The sequence below is a fragment of the Mustela nigripes genome, chromosome 5, assembly GCF_022355385.1.
Source record: "Mustela nigripes isolate SB6536 chromosome 5, MUSNIG.SB6536, whole genome shotgun sequence".
In the NCBI taxonomy this organism is placed as follows: domain Eukaryota; kingdom Metazoa; phylum Chordata; class Mammalia; order Carnivora; family Mustelidae; genus Mustela; species Mustela nigripes.
The window spans coordinates 13,034,359-13,054,589 of NC_081561.1; the positions used below are offsets into that span (position 1 = coordinate 13,034,359).

General features: G+C 53.9%; 1 protein-coding gene across 9 annotated transcripts in view; it reads left to right on the forward strand.

The window, feature by feature from the left end:
- Positions 1–17,508, forward strand: part of PHACTR1 (phosphatase and actin regulator 1) — a 553,099-nt gene extending 535,591 nt beyond the window's left edge. For all 9 annotated transcript variants that reach the window (XM_059399448.1, XM_059399449.1, XM_059399454.1 and 6 more), the window contains 5 exons: positions 2,539–2,594; positions 7,345–7,406; positions 10,945–11,085; positions 13,232–13,308; positions 14,163–17,508. In XM_059399448.1, the coding sequence (XP_059255431.1) occupies positions 2,539–2,594; positions 7,345–7,406; positions 10,945–11,085; positions 13,232–13,308; positions 14,163–14,178 (352 nt within the window). In that variant the 3' untranslated portion in view covers positions 14,179–17,508. The remainder of the gene's footprint in view (positions 1–2,538; positions 2,595–7,344; positions 7,407–10,944; positions 11,086–13,231; positions 13,309–14,162) is intronic.
- Positions 17,509–20,231: the final 2,723 nt, after the last annotated feature.

Here is a 20,231-nt window from a genome sequence, read left to right on the forward strand (position 1 = left end):
CAGCGTCCTTCCTCCGCTCGCTGTCTCTGCTCCAACACGTGGCTCTCTCCGTCCATCCTTCCCATCAGGGCCACCGCGTCGCTTCCCCCGGAACCCCGCTTCTGGCCTAATTTGATCGGACGCGAGAATCCCCGCCCAGATGCCCCCGGTGGCAGCCATTCACTGAACTTACAATTCACACTTGCTTCGTGACGACCCGAACAACGGCTCCCCCAGAGCCCAGCACAGAACCTGGCATGGAGCTGGCCTTCCACCAATAATTTGTAAAATGAACAAACGCATTTATTTAAATATTTGATTATGTATTTTTTTCTATTTTATTGATTTTTCTCTCCCTCCCTCCCCACGCGTGTTCCATAAATGAATTCACACTTGGATGGGACCGAGGATCTTGCCGCTGTTTCTAAGAACCATGCCCGCACGCGACAAGGGTGACGTCATCTCCGCCGATTACATTACTCTCTGTTATATGCAGCGAAGTCCCCAATAGCCTGTCCTTGGAAAGTAGGTTCAGAGCAGAGCCGGCACTAGACCCCAGATCCCCTAACTCCTGAGCTGTTTGTGCTTTGCCCTAACGATGCCGGAGTATGATTTTCCTGCCCGATCTCACTTTCAAAGCCGAAGCACCTCCTCACCGCACGTGTCCTCTGGGAGGGAGGGCTTAGCTCCATTTGGTCGCTGGGATCGGCCTCAATGTTCTCAGACCCTTTTAGGAGACCTGATACATAAACAGGAGCCTCCCTTGAAAGCATGTGTGTTTGACTCTCGGGCCGCCCAGCTAACAGAATTTGCTCTGCCTGTAGTTCAGTCTCTTGTCCTTTTGTCCCCCTCCAAACGTGACCCATCAGAAAAAACAAAAACAAAAAATCCAGGGCAGAACCAGCAACGGGTCTGGTGACGGGATCAGGGGGCTTCTCAGCACAGCCGGTGGGGAACGTTCTGCAGATCCTTCTGGGCACAGGACTTCTGGGATACAAGCTCTACCTTAAATCAGGAGCTTTTTCAAAACCTACTGACCCACAGCTTTGGTGGCATCCAGAGCCCAAGCCCCAACAAGGGGTCCCATAAAGCTGAGCGCATGTCCCTACAAACCAAGCGAGGATTCTGGGGGCAGATGGAAAGGTGAGGTAGAGCCCCCAAGCAGCTCGTTCTGAGCGGAGTCTGCATTCCAGAGCGATGACACAGTTTCCTCCCGGGGTCTGACGGTGCTATTTTAGGAAAGACTTTGAGACTCCAGAGTCCCAATTTAGAGCCTCCAATATTGCAAATCGCCAGATATACAGCAGGCCCCTTGTCAATGGGAAGAAACAGCATCTTCATGGGACATTCCGAAGAGAAAATGACTAGCGAACATGACCTTGTTCTTATAAACTGAACTACGCTTTGGAATACAGTTGCCAGCCATTTCCAGGGTGCTGTCGACGTCACCAGCCGGTGTCTGACCGGAAATCCTGGGGCCTCGAAGCCCGTGTCCTCCCCAGAGCATCTGTGGTGATGCGGTTGGGCTCTCAAGGATCCAGGGCAGGAAGGAGAACTGCGGGCGACAGGAAGTGTTCAGTGTCAACCGTTTGCACTCGGTGGCCATGGACTTTCTGTTTTCACTCCGGATCTCCTGAGGTTCCGTGGTGTAAACGCCTTGCCGACCAGACGCACCGGTGCCGAAACTCAGGGAGGAAGGGCGGCGTGTGCTCCTGGGGCAGCGCCCCTCACGTCCCAGTGCAGGCCCCGTAGGAGCCCCAGACCCCTTCCACAACCTTCTCCCACGGTGTGTGTGGCTCATCCCTGGAGCTCTATCTGCCCAGACCGGCTTGTACTACTCCGCGGGGCCCTGCCCGCTCTCTGGTGACTTCTGCCAGGCCTTGGGGCCACCAGCATCGGTCCCCGCCCCCCACTGTTGCATCACGGCCCAGGGACGCCCCTGCTATGATGTCGCACTTGCTGCGGCCCCATGACTTGCCAGCCTTGGGAGTAGCCCTTATGTTCCTGCTCCTTTGTCCTGCCCCGTCTAAGGCAGCTCTGGTGGGGATGGGTGGGGACAAGAAGAAGAGCATCTATTGTTCGCGGACAAGCCTCGCTGTCTCGCGTCTCCCCGGGGCCATGAGCCTCTTTATGTCCTCCCTGGTTCTGCACAAACATGGCAAGAAGCGAGCTCTTGCCCTGGGGCTTGGGGGCGGGGGAGGCAGAGGCCACACTCCCCGAAGCGAGGAGGCCACCTGAAAGAAAGGGACCTCTGTGACCAGAAGCATCCACGGGCCCGGAGGCCCCAGAGGCCCCAGAGGAGCAGGGGCTGGGGAGGGGCCGAGGATGAGAGGAAGGAGGAGGGTCAGCCTGGCGTGACGTGACGCCGGGTGCCTTTCCTGGGGTTGAAATTGAGGAACCGAGGAGGCGGCGGTGGTCAGAGTCGGTCTCGCAGCGCACAGGATGGGGCAAGAGCTCCCGCCACTCACTCCGTCTCATGCGTCTACCAGGGCCGAAGAGATTAATGACCCAAGGAGGATATGATATGGTCCAAAAACTTTTCCTGGATTTTTTCCGCAGGCGGCTGAGCCAGAGGCCAACAGCAGAGGAATTGGAGCAGAGGAACATTCTAAAACGTAAGTGACTCAGCCTGTGGTGGTCGCTGATGCTGTGTGGTGGCTTTGGGTCCTGTGCAGGGTGCGGGCCACAAGGTCTTTCCCTTGGGCCTGTGTGGAAACGCCTGAGAACGGCTCTGATGGCTGATGAGGGACCCTGGTGTGTGAGAGCATCCTGGGCGGCCTCCCCGTGGAGGAGACAAACCCGAGCCCACTGGGCCCATTGGAAGTTTCCTGGCCCACAAGGACCACCTTCTCCTCTGTGGGCTGTGAAGTCAGAGAAGCTGCAATATTAGAGCCAGTGAACTCACTAAATGACGGTGGGCAGAATCCGGGTCACCTTCGAGCCAGAATTGACTTAAAAACCACAAATACTGTATCGAGGGCTAAAATAAGACAGACGGCCGTTTGAAAGCGGGGGCTGGAAACCTGACTTTCCGCGGCAGCCGGCTGCTGCTGATAACCCCCCTCTTCCTTTGAACATTAAAAGTAGAGTCTAGGAAAGCATTTCCAAGTGAGAATGCTTCACGTCCCCCCCTCAGGACTCCGGCAGCTGGGCCATAGCCAGCCGGCCGAGTGCTGTCCCCCAAGAGTGCCTCGCCGTCACTCTGGCCAGGGGGAGGGACGATGAAGGAGCAGAGATACTCGAATAGAAAGCGGGAATCCACTTGGTGCATCTGAGGGTCACCAGGGCTGCTCCATGGGGGGACAGAGGGGGAGATGTTCGATGATTGACAAAACAGAACTGTCTGCCCACGTCTGTCCCTTCCTTACCACTCATCAAAGCTCTCAAGATGGGTCAACAAACAGTATTTCTAGTTCAACTCGTGACCCTTTCTCCCCACACACATCCACTTCTAATTTCTCTCTAGAGAAGAGAAACTCACGCTATGCAGAGTTTCCCGGGAATGCCATACCCTGGGCTCGCAGGTGCGCAGAGACACGTCCACACGTGCACACGCGCACACACACAATCACATGAAACATCAGTCTGAGGGGCTGGATATTTCCACTGAGACCAAACTAAAATGTTCTGGATCTTCCTTTTCTACTCGTCCCGACTGTGGTCTGGGGACTTGGTCAGTTTTGAATGGTTTTGCTGAGGGTGAGCTGCCGCATTTCCCCTGGGGAGGGCTGGGCGGAGCGGGGTGGCCCAGCGAGGCGGGCCTCGGTCTGCCTCCCGCCTCCTGGCCCCAGACGGGCTGCCTCCTCCTCAGCTCTCAGCGGGCGCGGTTTTTGGGACTGGCCTCCTCAGTGCTGCCTGCATCTCACATAACTCCTAGGTCTCTAGGAATGTGTGTGTATATTTCTTTTTTTTTTTTTTTTTTTAAGATTTTATTTGACAGACTGAGATCACAAGTAGGCAGAGAGAGAAAGGAAAGCAGGCTCCCCGCTGAGCAGAGAGCCCGATGCGGGGCTCGATCCCAGAACCCTGGGATGATGACCTGAGCCAAAGGCAGAGGCTTTAACCCACTGAGCCACCCAGGCGCCCTGTATATTTCTTTCTAACCGAGAGGAGTCCTTAGCAGTTTCAAAGCTTCCTATGCTGTAAAAGGGATGAGAAGTTTTTCAGATGATTTCCACGGCCGGGGAAGCGTGTGGCCTGCGTGAGATCTCCCTTTCTGCCCCAATCGGAGCCCTGATCCACTGTAACCTTTCTGTTGTTGGAGAGAAAGAAAAGCAGGTGGCCCAGGTGTCCATGTGTCCCGGAAGCAGGGGATTGCGCAGACGTTCTTCCTTCCCCTCTACCTCTTCACGCCCGCACCTACCCAATAGGCGTCTGTAGTTTTCTGGAGGAATCTTGGTACAGGGGCTGTGCTGTGTGGGGGCCCCCAACCTGCCCCCAGCCAGAGAGGCTGCAGCTCTGGGGGACCGTTCAAGTCTCAGAAACCAGTGCTTCTCTCGGCAAGGGCTCGGGTTGGGGAAGCAGCAGGTGGAGCCTGTTCCGTGCCCAGCTCCCTGGGAGCCCACAGGCGGGTGCCTCATCTGGAAAGAGACTCAGATGTCAGAGGCGGCCACTTGCAGCGTCTAGTAAGCCTGCGGGGCTTAGAGTCAGGCAACCCAAGTGGGGACTTGAGGACATTGTTCCCAGGGTCCCCTTTTGTTCTAGTCCCTCTTCCTTCTTACCCATGCAAATAGCCAAATTAAAGAACTGCCTGACCAAGTTCAAGCAGGTTGATCATTTCAGTTTTGAAACTTTTCAGAAATGAACATCTATTTCCCATTAACTCTTTCTCCCTTGGGTTCTAGAACATTGTTTTTTCCTAAGATTTTTTTTTTTTTTAATCTCCCTTCTATGGAACCAGAAACTTCATGGCATGAGAAAACCCCCTCACACAAATTATCCTGAGCCTGACTTTCTGAGCTGTAAGTCACTCGAGGAGCCGTCTGTGTGAGGGGTGCTGGGGAGAGGGAGGTCGCGTCTCTGCAGCAGAGCCTGGAGGGTCTGAGGCCGCCTCCCAGCCCCCCTGCCGGCCCCCAGGGGCAGTGCTGGCTTTGTCCAGCGGCCAATGAGACACTGTGCACATTCGAGCACATAATGAGCGCACTCTGATGGTGGCGGCAGGAGACGACATCACGGCCCTTTCCTGGCCTCTCTTCCCACTTGTCTAATGGGGTTGTCTCGGTGCCCTCTGCCCGAGAATTCATGACCCTGAGTTTGTAAATGGCTTTGAACTAAAGGTATAGATTCCAGCGGTGGTCACATGTGGCCCCGCCCCGCCCCACAGGGGGACCCTAGAAACACACATGGGCGAGGGCAGCTCCGCGCTGGCTCGGGGCTCTGGGGGGGCTTGTGGGGTGAGGATGCCCCGACGGGAGTCTGAGGCCAGGACCCGGGAGTGAGGAGGAGGGGCCGGCCCCACACGACACATGCTGGGGGAAGAGGCCGCTTATTCCAGCAAGCCAAAAAGGAGCTTGGCTGTCTAACAAGTTAGCAGGTAGCGTCACGGCGTGTGACGAGCCACTTAACTCCCTTGGCTTTTACATCCTCGTTTACATTTAGATATGGCGGCCTCTTGGGCCCCTCAAGACCCTACTGTCTATTGAGCCCACACATGGTAAGGGAGAGCCCCCGCCCCAGCGGCCCCCTGGGTCCTCACCCTCCAGGCTTCCGTCCCCCTGGCCACCTGTAGATGGCGCCCGTCTGCGGTCTCCCTTCTTTCTGCTGGAGTCGTTCATACTAAGATGTTAACGGCTGGCTGGCTCGTTTCGTGAGTTTTTATCCAAGAGAAACTCGCATTTTTAAAGGGAACGCTGGGCGAGAGATAAGATCTTTAAGTCCAGAGGAAGGACCTCTCTCTTGTATGGGGGAGGGACCCCTATAGGGCTTGCTGCACTAGGGTCCTCTGGTGATGACAGCCCACTGTAGGATGTGGACATTTCTGATGTCCCCGTATAAGATCCTGAACCTCCCCCCCCCCCCCCGCCATCCCCGCCCAGGGAGTCATAGCAGTCAAATTGTTCACCTGGGGCTGTCACTGAGGGCCTGAGTTCAGCTCTAACCTGCCATTGTCCCTCCCAGTGGGAAGTGTGGCCACCTTCAGGGTGTGTGGCCTCTGGCTGTGGTGGTTGTTGCCAGAGCTGGCAAGGAGGAGCCGGGTGGGACCCACTTCTGTGCACAGGGGCTTCCCTCTTTTAAAGACCTGTCCTATCCTGAGATGACCGAATCTCAAGGGTGTGCTGATCTGATGAGTTACGAAACATAATTTAACAATAGTAATTTCAAAATGAGAGTCTAAGTGCCCAGGGTGGTCTGAAGGCCACCTCGAGGGAGATTGCTTTCATTAACGTCCTTCTAAAGTCCGGGGTGAGCAGCAGAGACCCTCCTTGACACGGTTGGATGGACAGTATTAGGCTTAGACCCATGCCTCCATCCCAGAGCACAGGAGGAAAGTGACGTACCCACAGCCGCCCGCTTCGCTCACAAGGAGAAATAAGCCCACACGTCCTGGCCTCCATCTCTCTGCTCCAGTCCCCAGACCCTCTTACCTACGGGTCTTTAAACATCTGATGAGTAATCCGCCCACACATTAAGCTGAGAACATTTAGACTCCGAGGTCTTCTATCCCGAGACACTCTTTAAAAAGTCTAAATGCAGGCAATTGTGTCCCACACTCTGGCCTCCCACCTGCTCTGTGGACTTCTTGGAAGATTCAAAGAATTAATGGAATCAGGGCTTGCGAAAGGTGAGCGTATTTTGGAATTCCTCCACGCAGTCGGGGCTGCGTTTGGCGTTAGCCGTGCCTTATTTTGTTTCTGCAGCAAGTGGGAGGCGCCCCCACGAGCCAGCCTCTTCCCCTGTCCCCACAGAGCACGAGACACGAGGCCACATCACAATGAGTCCCCGTCCGGCCGTCGCTGGGAGGCCCAGGGCAGAGTTGAACGGGCCCAGGTCTTGTCTAAAGCAGGGAATCTCCCCAGATGCCCGCCCCCCCCCCCAACAGCACCCCCTCCCCCACTTGTAGGACCTATGTCCTTGTGCCGAAACCACACGTCCCAGACCAGCATTTCTCCTGAGGACTTGAAACCTCCCCACGTGGCATAAAGAAAGCAAAGTGAGAAGGCCAGCCAGCTCACCATCCATGTGAAAGTGCAGGCCGTTGGGGAAGCATCCCACAGGCAGGAGGGTGGCCAGGAAAGAGGACAGGAGCTCACGACCCCCTTTCCCAAGGGGCTCGGGGCTCGGCCTAGAGCCCGCAGACTTTCAGAGGATACACCTGTGTGCGACACTGTTCCCCAGAACCAAAAGCTTCTCCCCTGTTTCCTGCAGCTCGGAATGAACAGGAGGAACAAGAGGAGAAGAGAGAGATCAAGAGGAGGTTAACTCGAAAGGTGAGCGGCTTTTCCAGGTGGGCGCTGGGACAGGTCAGGGTGGGCCCCGGTGGCGGTGCAGCTGGAAGCCCTCTCCATGGTCCTGCTCCCCGGGCGTGAGAGCGAGCGGCTCTGCACGCAGCAGCTCCTGTCCCGGGGACGGTGGTCAGCTCAGGGTCAGGACCTGCCGTCCTTCCGGCTGGTGACATTCTGTTGCCGGACTTTGTGGCACCCACCCCCCTCAGACAGCTTGACGGCCAGTGCCTTATACTTTCAATCACAGAGAATATTTTGTTTTTTAAAAATTCACCAAATTCCCTAAAAATTCACCACCCCAAGCTTTGGAAATTCATTGTCAAAATCAGTAGTTCAAATATAATGCAGTCACGTGCCTGAGAGTTTCCCTTGCCTCTGAGACTATTGCTTACCTATTGGCTGAGAACCGAATGACTGTATTATGCCAAGTCCAGTCTGAATTACTGATTAGGAAAATGCCAAAAGTACTGATAGATTTACCGAAGATGTTTGAAAAGCACTTCAGGCCATAAGGCTAGAATTTTTATGTACTTTAACCCCAAAAATAGATGGCCTGGCAGCTCAAAGTAGACCCAGAAATGGATCTAATTCTGTACGAGTGGCCCTAATAACAGACTCTTATTTGAACCTGTTCTTGGATGGCGATGAGGAGTTTAATTAATTGATAGCACGTAAGACATAATACTATCTTCTGTCTGACTAAAGTGTTTTTAATCAGCCTCCTACAGTGACCATCATGAGAGAAAGATACTCAAATCTTAGAGACAGTTAAGAGATCCATTAAAATTAATTTTTAAAGGTTTATTCATGGATTTTGTCTCCCTAGAAATATTACATAAAGGAAGAAATTCAGAGATTCTAAAACACCATACCACTTACTAGGGTGATGATTTGTGTCTCTCGGACTTTCTCTCCCTTAGGGCAACCCAAACATCTGGTGACAAGCCAGATGGCTCCCCAGTTATCAGGAGTAGGAGAAACATACCTGAAGGGTCAGGTGATGGGCTGCACCCCCTCGGTGGGGACCTCGAAAGAGAGCTAGGTGACCTTCATTTGGGTGCCCTCACCCAAGGCACAGGCTGATTTTCCGAGTCCCTCAGAGCCCCGGTCCTTGGGCGCAGGGCAACCCCCCCTTCCTGAGCCTGGGCAGTGAGAGGGTCTGGGCAAGGGGCCCAAGCTTAAGGGTGCCCTTGAAATGACCAGGGTATCCAGAGCAGGCTGGTAATGACCTCTCCTTTCTCATACAGAAAAGCCTAGACATTCAGGAAAAAAACTTCAAATCAAATTGTCAACAGGTTCACTGGGGTTGATTGCTGGGCCCAGAAATTGCCCTGAACTTGAGGGGTTTCTTGCTAAAAACTCGTAATAGGAAAATACTGAAGCATACGCTTCGTTCTTACAGAAACTCAGCGAACGGCATCACTTGGCAGCAGAGCAAGGGAAGGGGTGGGGGCTGCGAGGGATAGGCACCCCCAGAGAGCCCCTCGCTTTTGCAGGGCTCCAAGAGAGAACTGGCTCGTCTTCCTCCCCATGAGGAAAACTGCCTGAGAATGTCAGCACCTGCCTTCCCCGGGACTAGCTCCGGGAATGGAAAATAGTGAGTTTAAGGGAAGGGAGAACAGTTTTTTATGGGAGAGGCTGGAAGGAGCTTCTACCTCTGTTCTTGCTATAGCTGACGGGAGCCTGCCCGCAGGTAGCGGATTCTGTAAGGCCTCCCGGCCCCAGCCTGGTGCTTCCCCTCCGGATCCTCGAGCATAGCGAGACCACATGCCAGTGGTGGCGGCCACTATTCAGTTACCCGCCACCCGAGGATTTCCTCAGTACGGTCCCATTTACTTTTAATGTACTGCTGAGAAAAATGGACCCCAGAAGCGGATGCTGACCGCAACACACCATTCTTTTTCTTCAGCCAAATTGAGACTAACCTAAAAAATGACAGGCTCTGTCTTTTAAGGGATGCCAGCCTACCGCTTTCAGAAAGGATGCTCGCTAGCTGCACGAATGGATGGGCAGAAGGAAGGGGGGAGGGAAAGACAGAGGGGAGGAGGGGCGTGCACGCGCGTCCAGTTGTACTAATAGTGGGATTTGGGTCTCAAGTAGTTTACTCTAAAGTACCTGGTTTCAAGTGATATTTCTGCCATAGATTAGAACACAAGTTGACCAACCCCTTCTGCCAGCCCACCATCCCCGGAAACCTGACTTGAGCCGCAAAGATCATTTCCTCATCGTCTGAGGAAGGAGGTCCATCAGCCAGCAGCCCGACGCCCCTCTGGGCACCGAGGAGCGGGGGCACAAGCTGGTGCTCAGGGGAGTGGGCAGGGGGGGTGGTCACTGGGTAGCTGGCCTCCAAGCTGCCTGAGACGCTCCCAGGGAAAGACGCTCCCTCGGAGCACATGGGTACAGCGCCCTATTGATTTGGAGAGATGCTGTCTAGAGTCTCCGTGGGACTCAGGCATGACAAATAGTCCCTGACCTTTAGATCTAACATTCCGTCTTTCTGTTCACTCTGGACTTCGCTGTCCAGTCTATTAGTAAAATATCCAGATCGTGATTTCCAGAAAACACAACTAGAAATTTCATGCTTAGCCTTGTCCTGGTCACGGTGCACTTAGAAATTAACGCTGTTTGTCTAGCACCCCGTGGTACATCTTGCCCAAGAAAAGCAAGGGATTTCGAGTGGGTGTCCTGTAGCGGGGAAAATACGAAATCGGTGAACGTTTGTACTTTCACGATAGTGCAGAAGCTGCTAAAGAAAGAGCGACGGTGTCCCTCCAGAAGAAGTCAACTTAGTGGCAGGAAATGAGAATAGAAAGGTCAGCCTGGTGCTGTGCAAGTACAGAGGGAGGGTGCCAGCCCCGGGGCCAGGGAGAAGGTCTTCTGCGTGGTGCAGGCCAGCCCTGCCAACCCATCCCGTGGGCCTGGCCCCCGGCTTCCCTAGCACGAACCCAGCCTCGCTCTGCATGTGGGGACCGGCTTTTCAACGTAAACTTCTCGGGGAGCAGGGTCCCCTCGGACCTCCTCAGTGGTGCCTGAACACCCCTGAATCTGCGTGGTGTTTGCATGTACACCCTCTGTGTCTCACACACACATGCACACACATGCAAACTGATTTACAGACTCAGCCTGCAGAGTGCACTCAATCTGACACGTGGTCGTGCACTTACAAAACCAAAATGGGACAAGAGTGTGGGGTAAGATGTCACCTGCTGGGAGAAGGGACACAGGTGTGGGAAGACGCGCACCCACGCAGGCAGCCAAGTGGCTTGTAAGAGGCGCTGCGGTGTCGCTAAGGGACTGTCTGGCTGTCCGTCCGGATCAGCCGGTAGGCAGGTGCCACCAGGAAAAACCAGGCTCGTCTCTCTCAGGGAAAGGCCCAGGCGTCTGAAGCCCTAGGTCCCTAGCCGCGGCCCGTCCCTCACTTGCCAGGGGAGGTGCTGGTGGCCTCTCACCGTCCCCTGGAAAGTCACAGGCCAGGTCGTCTAAGCTGCTCTGGCTGATGGGGCCCATCTCTCCTTCCCTGCAGCTCAGCCAAAGACCCACAGTGGAAGAACTTCGAGAAAGAAAGATCCTCATCCGTTTCAGCGACTACGTGGAGGTGGCAGACGCTCAGGACTACGACCGCAGGGCCGACAAGCCATGGACCCGCCTCACCGCCGCCGACAAAGTAAGCAGAGAGCGAGGGGTGGGGTGCTGGGTCCTCGTGCCTCAGTTTGCCCTGCGTGGGCTTTCCCGCCTGCTGCCAAGAGCCCGCAGCGAGAGCAGCAGCGGAGCGGAGGTCCCGGGGTCCCTAGGGGAGTGCGGAGTGGCCGCGGGGCCTGCGGAAGGCGCTGCTTCCCCAGCTCCTTTCCCCCGGGGCTCCAGGCTCTCTGCGGAGCAGAGTGCTCACTGAGCTGCCTCGCCCTGCCACGGGGAAGGCACAAGACAGTCCCGTAACAGCACGGCCAGAGGCAAGGCAGCCTGGGAGGCTGGGCCCAGAGGAGCAGAGTAGCGCCCATGCAGGCACACAACGGTCCACGAGCGCGGGGCCCCACACTCAGCGCAGACCTTCTGGGAAGGGGACCCTGTCCTCGGCACCCGCCAAGGCTCACACAGCCAAAAAGAAACCAGCTCACTGTGTCTGCCGTTATTACAACCGCACAGTAGAAACGGGACAGATCACAGATGGCAAAACCTGCCTCGCTGCGCTGCCCCCTCGTCCATTTGGAAAACAAAGAGTAACCTGACGTTGAGTTTGTTTTATAGGAAATAGCGGCATCATTCTTGGGGTGCCTGGGTGGCTCAGTCGGTTAGGCACCTTCAGGTCTTGATCTTGGTATGGTGGGTGCAGGCCCCTCCGGGAGGGACACCTCATTCTTACCTGTCCGCTGGACCACGTATCACAATGAACCTCTGCTTCGTAACCCTTTGTGACTCTAGTCCAGTCATCCTGAGGGACTGGAGAGCTAAGGGCATTTAAAAAAAAAAAAAAAAAAAGTCTAAATTAATGACTACATCCAATGTGCAAGAGACACCGGGGGCCTCTCTTGAAGAGTCCTGCCTTCGTCCCATGAAGTCCCAGGGCCAGTGGCTTTTATAAGAAAGCGAGGCCCACTTTTATAAGTGGCGAGGTCCTCCGCAGCAACACTCTGGCCTCGGACCGATCGCAGGGAGCGTGAATGCAGGCAAGCTGCTACACTTGGGTGGGAATGGTGGGGCCCGAGGCAGACTTTCCAGAAGGGTTTCCCACGTGGCAGGTCTCCTGCACAGGTCCTGGTGAATGGCAGCCTCTGCCCTCCTTTTAAACGTAGCACCCCTCTCTTCCCTGTGCAGGCAGCTGTGGCGGGGGACCCCAGGGACTGGACCCACCATCCACTAGACACAGACCCAAAGACCCAGTCCCCAGGTAGTTGTGTCATGTAAACAGGAATGGAGGAAGGGACCTTGCCCTTTGGTTCACCCTCGGACCGCAGTGTGCTTGCTGACCAAGGATGAGGGGGATCAGCAGAATTCAGGGGACAGGACAGCGTGACCCCACGCACGTGCCGAAACTGTGCGGAGCAGGCAGAGAGGGAACCCTCTACTTCCGCACAGGCTGCTTCGGCAGAGGAATAGGAAGTGGTGCCCCGAGGCTGATAAACAGGCACATGGGGCACCCGCCTTCTCTGGGGGGAGCCCGGCTGACCCCACCTAAAGAATTTCAGCCCCCGGGGAGGAAGTGATGCCAGGGACCTTCTGTCCCACTCAGTCCTCACCACTCCTGGCCGTCTGATGCCCTCCCCTCGGCCACAGCTCCTCTCTGTGGGCAGTGCTGGAAGGAGGTGGCCGTTCACACACAGCCCATGACCTTGGTCATGGCACAGATGTCCTCAGTCAACAGAGCTGTAAACGAGTGAGTGCTTTGGAATCAAAGTGGGGCGATCACCTATTCCCTTGATTTGAGGAATGTGACCCACACCTTCTAGAAAGATCCATCTTGAGGTGTCCCGTGCTTGTGGTGAGCTCAAAGTGTTTACCTAAGGAAGACGAGAGGTTGACATTTAAATGTGCCCTTAAGACCCCGGACGTGTGGGGCAGATCTGTGCGGCCTACATGGCGGTGCTCGTGGAGAGAGGAAGACTGTTTGGGCAATATGCCAGATCTCACCATTTGTCATTTACATTTAGCGAGAGGGGGATACTTAGTAGGTTCTGGGGGATTTTTTTTCCCGTCCCAGTGAAGAGTTCATTTTCCGTACTTTGTGTCTCATGGCTTTGTCCAAGAAAAGAGAACGTAAAGACGAACTCCTTTCCGTCTGCCTCTGCTGCATACTCACGGGCCTCTCTCCATTCCAGGCTGCCATTCGAAAGGAGCTCAATGAATTTAAAAGCACTGAAATGGAAGTTCATGAATTGAGTAGACATTTAACAAGGTTAGTGTTATCGAGGGGTCCTTGATCCGCTTTTCCAGCTCACGCTGTAATACTTGCTTCCAGACTGAAACTCCCCCATCTGCCGCTGGGTCGCAGGAGGGGGCGCAGGTGTGTGGGGGGGTGAAAGGTCAGCGTGAAGTTCCCCTGCGGCTCTGAAGCTCGGGGATGGAGCACGACAGCCCAGGTTAAGTGGAACCTTCGGAAAAGTCTAGATTTTAAATTATCCAAACGAAAGACCTGATTCAAGATCTTAAGTGCTAGAGCCACCAGTAATGCCAGACAGGTCTTTATGGAAACTGGAGCTGAGAAGAAAAGACCACTGACAGTTTATAGCCAAACCTGGGCAACAATGCCAAATCCCTATGGCACTTCCAAGGTGGGTTCGCTCCTGTGATTCCATGTCCCCCTGTCCACCTTTGGGGAAACAAGCACAGAGAGATTCAAGGGGCTGATAAAAGGCCGCGTGGCTAGTGACAGTGACAGAGTCATCAACTCCGTTCTTATGACTCATACCGAACAGTGCCTAGGTGACCATTTTAGAGAAACAGAACGTACCAGCTCTGTAGTGCGTGGACTCGGGGACACAGGTTGGCCACTCCACCCAGCTGCGGGCCAGCAGGGCCGTCCAGTGGGACCCCCAGGAGCTCTGGAGTAAACCACTCAGAATCAAAGGTGAACCCCATGGGCCCCAAGGGCTGGAGGAGTGCTGCAGGCGTGTGCCCTCGGGTGGAGGTTTAACCAGATTCAACCCAGCACTTGCGAGCAATGGGGCATCTGAGGCTGGGAAGCTCAGACCAGGGAATCTGGCTCCTTTAATAGCCTCTCAGTCTTGATCTAATTATTTGTTTTCCCAGGTTTCACCGACCTTAACAGTCAAATTCCTCCTGAGTGCTATGCTGTCTTCAAAACATAAATTTATAAGAACCATAAGTGCTGGTATTTATTCACTTCCCCATTATGATGTAAATCTTCTGAACTGCCTTTTTTTAAAAAAGAAGAAGAAAAATAAAAGGAAACGTGATCAGGATTCTCTTTGCGAAAATGCGATGGTCACCGCTTGGCGGTCAGAGCCACTGGCGCGACCGCGGATACTGAGGTCCCCAGCGGGCCAGACGGAAGACGGCCTCTCCAACCAGGCCCGGCGGGCCAGCCTCCTTGAGGCTCGTTTAGGCCCCAGCGAACCTCGTCCCCTGGAGTGTGTGTCACCTGGGTCCAAAGAAAGCCAAGGCAGTGGGTTTGGCCTGGAACGGACTGTGCAAAGCAAACGGTCAGGTGGACCTTCTAGACTTGGCCAGATACACTGGCTTTAGGCGTGGCGTCCGGCTCGGGGGCCGCTGCGGGGGAGCACTAGCCTCGGTGGCCCCCGTCCCTTCTCTCTCTTCAGCCATCATCCAGACAGAGAACAAAAGAGAAGATGCTTTTCTGGGGCAGTCTGTGGTTGACCGTCGGTCCCCAGAGTGTGTGTGCCCCAGGTGTGGAAGGCCACCACGGAGCGCCTAGCCTGTCCCCGCAGACTAAGCTTAGCTGCCTTCTAGGGAGCTCTGGTTTAGAAGGGGAAAGCAGTCATCTGCTCAGTTCAAGTGAACTGACCCATCAGTGTCAAAAAAGCCCAATGTCGCGGGTGATCTGACGCACATGGCCACCGCTGTGGTGCTCCTATGGTACTCGTGCGTCCGAGGGTAAGGACCCTGTTGAGGACAGAAAGGCTGGGGTACGAGACTGCTTGGCTGGTGTTCCTTATTTTCTCTGTGCACCCTGGGGCCGGGGACTGTGTGGCCTGGACATAGTGAAGAGCCTCCGAGTCTAGGACCCGTGCATGCCAGCCAGAGCCCCGGCTTGCAGGACTGGCGTCCGGCCACAGATGGATGGGTCCTCCAGAACCATTCGATGGCCTTCTAGTCTCCTTTCTTTGCACTGACGAGTTTCTGCAGAAGAGCTTCAGGGTTTGGCACATGGCAGAACCGCGCCAACACCAGCCACGCCTGCCCACGCTGTACCTTCCCACTCCGCTCTGGAGAGACCCCTTCCTCTCCCTCATGGTGCTGGTAAGGCTGATTGGAGGTGTAGCTCTCACTGTCCCATGCGCTTGGGACCACAGAAGACAGTGCTCTTTTGACAGAGGGACACCGAAGATAGGATGTGCAGTGAGGAAGGACAGCCCCCAAGCCCCAACAACTATCTTAACGAGGCCCGTTGCAGCTTCTTCTGTTTTCCTTCCTGACAGACCTCGTAGGGCCCTCGGCTCCACAGCTCTGCCTGGCCTTCTGGAGTGGTCTCCCAGTTACCGCCATCTCTCCAGGTAATGGCTCGCTCCCCTCCACATGTGCCCAAGAGTTAGTTGCCAGATTGGCCTTCACAAAAAAGGAGTTACCCAGTTCCCACCCCCAAAACGTGTGGGAAGCGTTACTCTGGGGACCCACACCCCTCCGGGAGGCCATTCATTTCGCTTCCGGCAGGCATTCATGGCTCCAACAGCTGGCATTGAAGCCAGGAGCTGGGCCTATTTTGGGGGGGAGCTCAGGGCAGTTCTTGAGGCGGTGCCCACTGTCCACTTTCCTCGTAGCACTTGGAGTGAGCACGCCACTGCCCTGCCCCACGAGGGGCACCATCACTAGATGCTTTTCTCTTTGAATGTTGAGTCTGAGTAGTTAACTGCCGTGGGAAGGTATCGTTCAGGGAAAACACGGTCGGGATTTTAGTGTGGCTGTAAACACAGCCTTCCCGAAACGCTTACTGACGATTGAATGTGCAAATGGTATGACGAAAGATGTCTTTTGGGCTCTTTCGTTTGACTTCTTGATAGCAGGCATTGTTCCAGGCAGAAGTGCCTGCCTTGCCAGGATTCGAGTCCGAGCTTCCTGTAACTCCCAGCTGGCCTTGTGCGGCTCCCAGGGCCCTGGTGTGCTGGTCAGGCCTTTGCCGGGCCCAGGAGCAAGTCCTAAGGGAACCCCTTGCCTGGACTCCTCCTTCGAAGGCCAGCGGCTTCTCTGCTGGCTTCCGTTCTTGGGCCTCTGAGGCCCAAGGAACGTGACGCCCAAATCGATTCCCCTGTGGCCAGCCAGCAGCCCAGGTATCCTGCCCAAAGTGCCCTCCTGTTGCAGTCCACGTTGAGCACGGAAGACAGGGAACACAATTTCCACTTCCATTCCTGCAGAGCACCCTCTTTGAGAAGTTAGTTGCGGGAATTAGGGGTGAACCTTCCACACCCCTGAGATCTCGCCCGCCACCATCAAAGTGGGCTACTTCAAGCCCAGTTTAGGGGGCTCGGCCACCTCAGTGGGCCACAGGATGGGGCATCTGCTGTCTCTTTCCTGCCGTGAAATCTTGAGGTCTTTACAGAAATCTATCCAAATTTCTCTTCTGCCGTAGCGTTAGGACAACTGGAAGATACTACAAAAAAAAAAAAAAAAAAAAAAAAAAAAAAAGGTGAGATAGGCTGGATGGTTTTAAATGCATCCCTTTTCTTAAAAAGCTGCAGTTCTCAAAGGTCTTGTGCATATACGTCCCCAATGGAGCCTTTTGTCATTTGGATTAGCATGAGAGGAAACGTGAAATCTCTCAAATCTAAAGGTTTCCCTCTCGAAATCAGACATTGCCCCTACGCACCCCCACCATCTGTGACGGAAGGGACTGCCATCGGCCTACTTGCTCTTTCAAAATTGCTGATCTTTTCCTCTCCAAAGGCCCTCAAAGCCCTGTAAAACTTTTAAAACTTTAGCCTTTATGTCAAATTAGAGAAACCAAACAATGTGATGGTAGATGTGATAAAAACCTGAGTTTATTTTTCTCCCGCTTATGAACGTGTATTTATATTTGCCGAATGAATATCGTGGTGTGTGCTTCAATGAATGGGATGTCAGGCTCTCCCTGTGCACGGCGGTGGGTGGAGGTCACCTTAAATGACTTTTTCTTCCCATCTGTCTGTCAATCCCCAAACTAGTTGCTTTTTCCAGTTGCTTCCCGGGTGTCTGTACATAGTTTGTCTTTGTATAGGAGCGCTCTCCTGTGTTCGAATTTAACAGATGATGGCTGTATGAGGAAGACCATGTAAACAGAATACAAACTAAACTGGATCTCTATGGCCTAGGTTTTGTACATACAGAAACTGCATGGTATTTAAATTATTGTTTGTCTCTGATGATGTATGCAGTTTCTTTAAAAACAAATCCAAAAAAAAAAAAAAAAAGTCTAAAAAAACAACCATTTCTTGACTCCTGTGTGTTTTGTCCACCATTGAAGATAGTTTGGCTGAGGACAGGGTTTGGGAGGAAGGCAGGTCAGTCCATCAGCAAACAGTAAGAGTTATGGAGACAGAAAACCACCTCCTGCATGGGCTGGTACCCGGTGGCGGGGGAGGCTGACTGCACAGAAATTTGAGTTCTTCGGCTTTGAAAGATACAGTGCCCAACTGTCTGTTCTTGAATAATCGTGAATAAGGAATATAAATTAACTGTTAAATCCCTCAGAGTCATCTCTGCAATGTCTGATATCAGCTCTGTGAAGCAGCAAGGGGGGGGGGTCACTGCCCCCAAAGCAAAAGCCCAAAACTACCTGGTTTTTGAGTACGAACTTACCTCTATCGCCAGGAGAAGTCTTATGTATTTGTAAAGCTCAGAGCTTTATCACTTAACTTTCCGGTCGTCATTTTGTCTTTTCAAAGGTTCTGGGGAGAGCGAGAGGGCCTTCAGTGCTTGCTGGCTGCATTTTAGGTGTGTGTGTGGGGGGGGTTACTGGACATCGTGTGTTGGGCCCAGCAGCAGAAGAGGAGCCTACCGCAGTCCTGCCGCCACGCACCACTCCTAGGAATCGCGCTGGAGGTCTCAAAGCACAGATGTCAACCCGGGAAGTCTGCGTGGGCCTGAGATTTCTGCATGTCTAGCTAGCTCTCAGGACATCTGATGCTGCTGGCCCAGGAATCCTGCTGCTGAGTAGCGAGGACGTGAAAGAATGAAGGGAACTGCTTTTCCCTCGCCTGGGAGTTTCCAGGCTCAGAAGAGCCTAGGGGCCGCATGCACTGCTTATTTCTCTATAAGCAGAGGCCACAAAGCCCCCATGGGGGTTGTTGGCCTTCAGCAGTATGGTGCCAGGGGGTGCACGCTCTCCCCTGTGCTGGCAGATGGGCCCCGTAGCAAGAGTCGCAATATCAGAGACAGCCAGCAGTGACAGGTTTTCAGGGTTCAGGCCGAGAGCTTTGCCCCCCATTCTGCTCACCCCAGAGCTCTCTGACTTGAATACATCTCATTGGCAAAACCACACTACACACTACAGTTACCCAAGGGAGTGAGAGACCTCTAAAAAAAAAAAAAAAAAAAAAAAAAGCTTTGGTATCACCCTAATAGGCTCTGCCCTGCAAGAGCGAAGGAAACTGACCATCCTGAGGGAGCCCTCTCTGAAGTAAACAAAGGTTATGGCTACACATTCCCCATAGGTAGAGGCTGCCACTGTGTCTGTCCATCCATTAGATCTGGTTCGTCATCCTCAGACAAGTGGTGGCTGTCTCACAACACATAACTGAGCAATGTGGCCAAGTCTCTCACTCACTCTAGGCCTCAACTTTCTCATCTGGCAAATGGGAACACAGATGTCCTATGCTATCAACTAGCACAGCAGCTTTCTACAACTTGGGCTTATCTGAATTTTAAGACAATAAGCCCTTAGGAAAGAGTAAGCTTTAAACAAGTCCTGCCAGGGCAGTCTCTTGGAGAACAGTTTGGATTCCTCTCCTTCAGACCACCTGCAAGTCTGACACACATGCCTGCCTCCACTCCTTGCCTTAGGTTGGCCTCCTGGAGGTCCTGCTGGTGGTGCGACCTGCGCCCTCCCCCATGTGCCCTTGGGGGGCTCATCCCGAAGCTGGTATCAATCAGACTGCCCTGTGCTGTCCTGCCTCCCCTTCGTCCCTGCAAACCACCTGGGAGACGGCGGGGGGCCTGCTCTCTTTCCTCTACTACACCAACTTTGGGGCTGCATCAGTGATGTGCTCACACCTGATCACTGATTGAAAGGACAGGTTTGGCACCAGAAACACTCTCTAACTGGCTCCCTACAGGTCCTTAGCACTCCGCTGGCCTCAGACGAACCACAAATCTATACAGCTCAGATCTACCCTGAGCTCCTGGCCTGGGTTTCCAAATGTCACAAAGCAGCAGTATAGCACAGATGTTAGGAACATAAGGTGCTGCCCCATAGCAGGACACCCTGGGACCTCCTGCCCCACCAGGTCACACCCTGTAGGGAGCCCCTGAGGACCCGAGGGCTTCACCTGCCTTGACTAGGCCACCCTCTTCCCATGCAAAGCATTCTGGGACCCTCCAGCCCACATCGCACTGCAGCCGCAGCTACTCACCAGGGTACCCTCTACAGGGAGCAGTCCAGCACCCCCTGGTCTGTGCCCACCTTGGCTCCAGCTGCCCCATCAGGGTACCCTCTGCATGGAACACCAAGGGACACCCCAGCCCATGCCCACTTCAGCTTAGGCCATTCCACCACAGCAACTCAAGCACTGTCCTGGGACACCCCCCTCCCCACCCCCCTCACCCCCTGCCATCCCCAGTCCATGCTAACCACAGCTCTAGCCAAAGTCACGAGGCGCACACAGTCTACACAGGGGATGACCATACACAAAACTATTCCTTCAAATTTAGAAGTAGCTGCTCCCCCTAATTCATATAAACAAACACAAAGTCAAGCAAAATGAGAAGACAGAGGCATATGCTCCAAACAAAAGAACAAGATAAAACCTCAGAAAAAGAAAAGGAAATGAAGATAATCAATGTACCTGATAAAAAGTTTGAAGTAATGGTCATTAAGATGCTCACAGGCCTAGGAAGAAGAGTGAATAAATTGAGACTTTAAACAGGAGAAAGAAAACATGAAAAAGAACCAGAGTTGAAGAATACAATAACTGAAATGAAAAATACACT